The sequence below is a fragment of the Tamandua tetradactyla genome, chromosome 22 (assembly GCF_023851605.1).
Source record: "Tamandua tetradactyla isolate mTamTet1 chromosome 22, mTamTet1.pri, whole genome shotgun sequence".
Classification (NCBI taxonomy): Eukaryota; Metazoa; Chordata; class Mammalia; order Pilosa; family Myrmecophagidae; genus Tamandua; species Tamandua tetradactyla.
The window spans coordinates 17,789,099-17,791,963 of NC_135348.1; the positions used below are offsets into that span (position 1 = coordinate 17,789,099).

Here is a 2,865-nt window from a genome sequence, read left to right on the forward strand (position 1 = left end):
ATATTTAAGATCCTGAATGAGAAAAGTTTCCAGACAAGAATTCTATATCCAGCTAAGTGGTCCTTCAAACTTGAGGACCTCCTTTAAAATCTTCAAAGACAGACAACGACTGAGCAAACTAGTCAACAGGAGACCTGCCCTGAAAGAAAGGGAGTCCTGTCAGCTGAAGAACAGAGATAGGAGAGGGAGATCTGGAGGAGGGCACAGAACTGAAGAATATCCTAATTTAAAGGATATCCTAATTTAAATTTAAAGGACAAAGAGAGAGAGAGAGAGAAAAGAATGTATAGATCTGACAAATAAAAACTAAAGGGTAAGATGGTAGATTCAAGAACTGATTTTACAGCAATAACTTTGAATGTTAAGGGACTAAACTCACCAATTAAAAAATACAGATTGGAAGAATAGATTTAAAAACATAATGCATCTATATGCTATTTACAACAGATGCATCTTAGTCCCAAGGACCCAAATGGATTGAAAGTGAAAGAATGGAAAAAGATGTACTATGCAAGCTGTAACCAAAAGAAAGCAAGAGTAGCTATACTAATATCAGATAAAATAGACTTTAAATGTAAAGATATCATAAGAGACAAAGAAGGACACTACATATTAATAAAAGGGGTAATTCACCAAAAAGAAATAACCATAATAAATATTTATGCTCCCAATTAAGGACCTCCAAAATACATGTGGCAAACATTGGCAAAACTGAAGGGAGTTATAGAATTTCAACAATAATAGTGGGAGACTTCAATATACCACTACCCACTATAGATAAACAACCAGAGAGAAATCAACAGGGAAATAAAGAGCTTAAACAATGTGATAAATGAATTAGACCTAATGGACGTATATAGATCATTACATCCAAAGTACCAGGATATACTTTCTTCTCTAATGCTCATGGGACATTCTACAGGATAGATTATGTGCTGGGACACAAAGCAGGTCTTTATAAATTTATAAAGATTGTAATTATCCAAAGCACTTTCTCAGACCACAACAGAATGATGTTGGAAATTATAATCATCAAAGAACAAGAACTTTACAAATATATGGAGAGTAAACAACACACTCTTAAATAATCAGTGGGTCAAAGAAGAAAATGCTAGAGAAATTGGTAAATATCTGGAGACAAATGATACTGAGAATACAAAATATCATAAGTTATGGGAAACAGCAAAGATGGTGCTAAGAGGGAAATTTAGTGCTCTAAATGCTTATATTTAAAAAGCAAGAACAAGCAAAAATTGAGGACTTAACTGCTCACCTGGAGAAATTAGAGAAAGAAGAGCAAACTAACCCTAAAGTAAATGGATAAAGAGGAATAACAAAGATTAAAGCAGAAGTAAACAAACCAGAAAACAAAAACGATAGAATCAACAAAACAAAAAGTTGGCTCTTTGAGAAAATTAATAAAATCGATAGAACCTTAGGTAGGCTGACAAAGAAAAAATTAGAGAGAATACAAATAAAACAAAATCAGAAATAAGTTGGGGGGGGGGGGTCGTTACCTGAAAAAAATTTAAAAATCATGAGCCTCACTGAGGCTGAGAAACCAGGCCCAAGCTACAGGGGGCTGTGCTGCCATCCCCCACCCCACCCCCACCCCCTGCTGCTACACAGGGTGCTAGAGGTGCTGGAGGCCAGGGAGTGGTGCCAGGGCACCTTGGTGTTCATCAAGCTGTTCATCCTGCAGAAGTACCCCATGGTTGACTTGATCCAGCTCAAGTACCTGCTGAAAGCAGACGCTGACCAAGGAGATCCACCGCAGCCTCCTGGTCAGGCCCCTCAACTCCAAGGCCAAGGACACCACTGGCAGCTTCAAGTTAGTTCCCCAGAGGAAAAGGAAAACACAGCTCCAGAAGACATCTGCCATCATGGCTCTCAGTAAGCCTAGAGGGAAGGGCCCCAAGAAACCAAGTGAGGCAAAGAAGGAGCCTCCAAACCCAGGCCAGGTGGAAAAGGTCCCCAAGAAGCCAGGTGAGGTGGAGAAAGTCTCCCCCCAAACCTGGGCCAGCCAAGGAGAAGATCCTCCAGAAAGGCAACAAGGACAAGATGGCAAAGCTGGGTGAGGCCAAGAAGGTCTCCCCCAAACTAGACAAGGCCGTGAAGGCTGCTCCCGGCAGTGCGGCTGGGCTCAGTGGGAAGGCAGAGGCCAAAGGCAACAGCCAAGATGCTGAGGTCCACAGTAAAACAAAAGCTGGGAACAGGAGTTCCAACGCCTCAGCCACCAAGGGCAAGAATGACACTATTGTCCCAGGCCAAAAGAAGATGGTGGCCATGGCCAAGATTCCTAAGGAGGCTGCTGCCCCAGGACCCAGGGAGGAGCCAAAAACCAAAGCAGCTTCTCCTCCCAAGGGCAAGGGTGGCAACAGGCCCAAGACAGGACCTGCCTGTCTGGGCAGCAAGATGGAGGTCCCCAAGGGCCCAGGTAGACTTGGACTGCCCACCAAATCCCTGTCATCCAAGGGGCCCAGCAAGAAGTCAAAAGCTGGGATCTAGGAACCAGGGTGAAGAGAGACTGAAATTCTGCTTGAGTGAGGCATGCAACGATGTGAACGAACATGTGGGACATTTGGTAAGATAAAATAAGCCAGAAATGAAAAACAACAATGGTATGGTCACCTTTAGAAAATACTTATAAGAAAACAGGGGCCTAGATTGTAAGCTTTTAGAGCAGACACATTAAGTATGGAATGGTGATTACTACTTCTGGATTTTGAGAGGTTGTTTTATATATATAACCTGATATTTAGAGATAAGAACAAGGCCGAACAGGTTGGGGTTAAAGTAATTCAGAACTTAGGGGTAAGGAACATAGTGTCTGTATTTTACAACCACATGTACTCTTTGAGATCA

General features: G+C 42.0%; 1 protein-coding gene across 1 annotated transcript; it reads left to right on the plus strand.

Annotated features, from left to right (window-relative positions):
• Positions 1-1,537: 1,537 nt before the first annotated feature.
• LOC143665989 (histone H1.8-like) lies at positions 1,538-2,508 on the plus strand. The gene is given in 3 exon segments (XM_077139558.1): positions 1,538-1,744; positions 1,746-2,003; positions 2,005-2,508. Coding segments are annotated over 3 exon segments (969 nt in total).
• Positions 2,509-2,865: the final 357 nt, after the last annotated feature.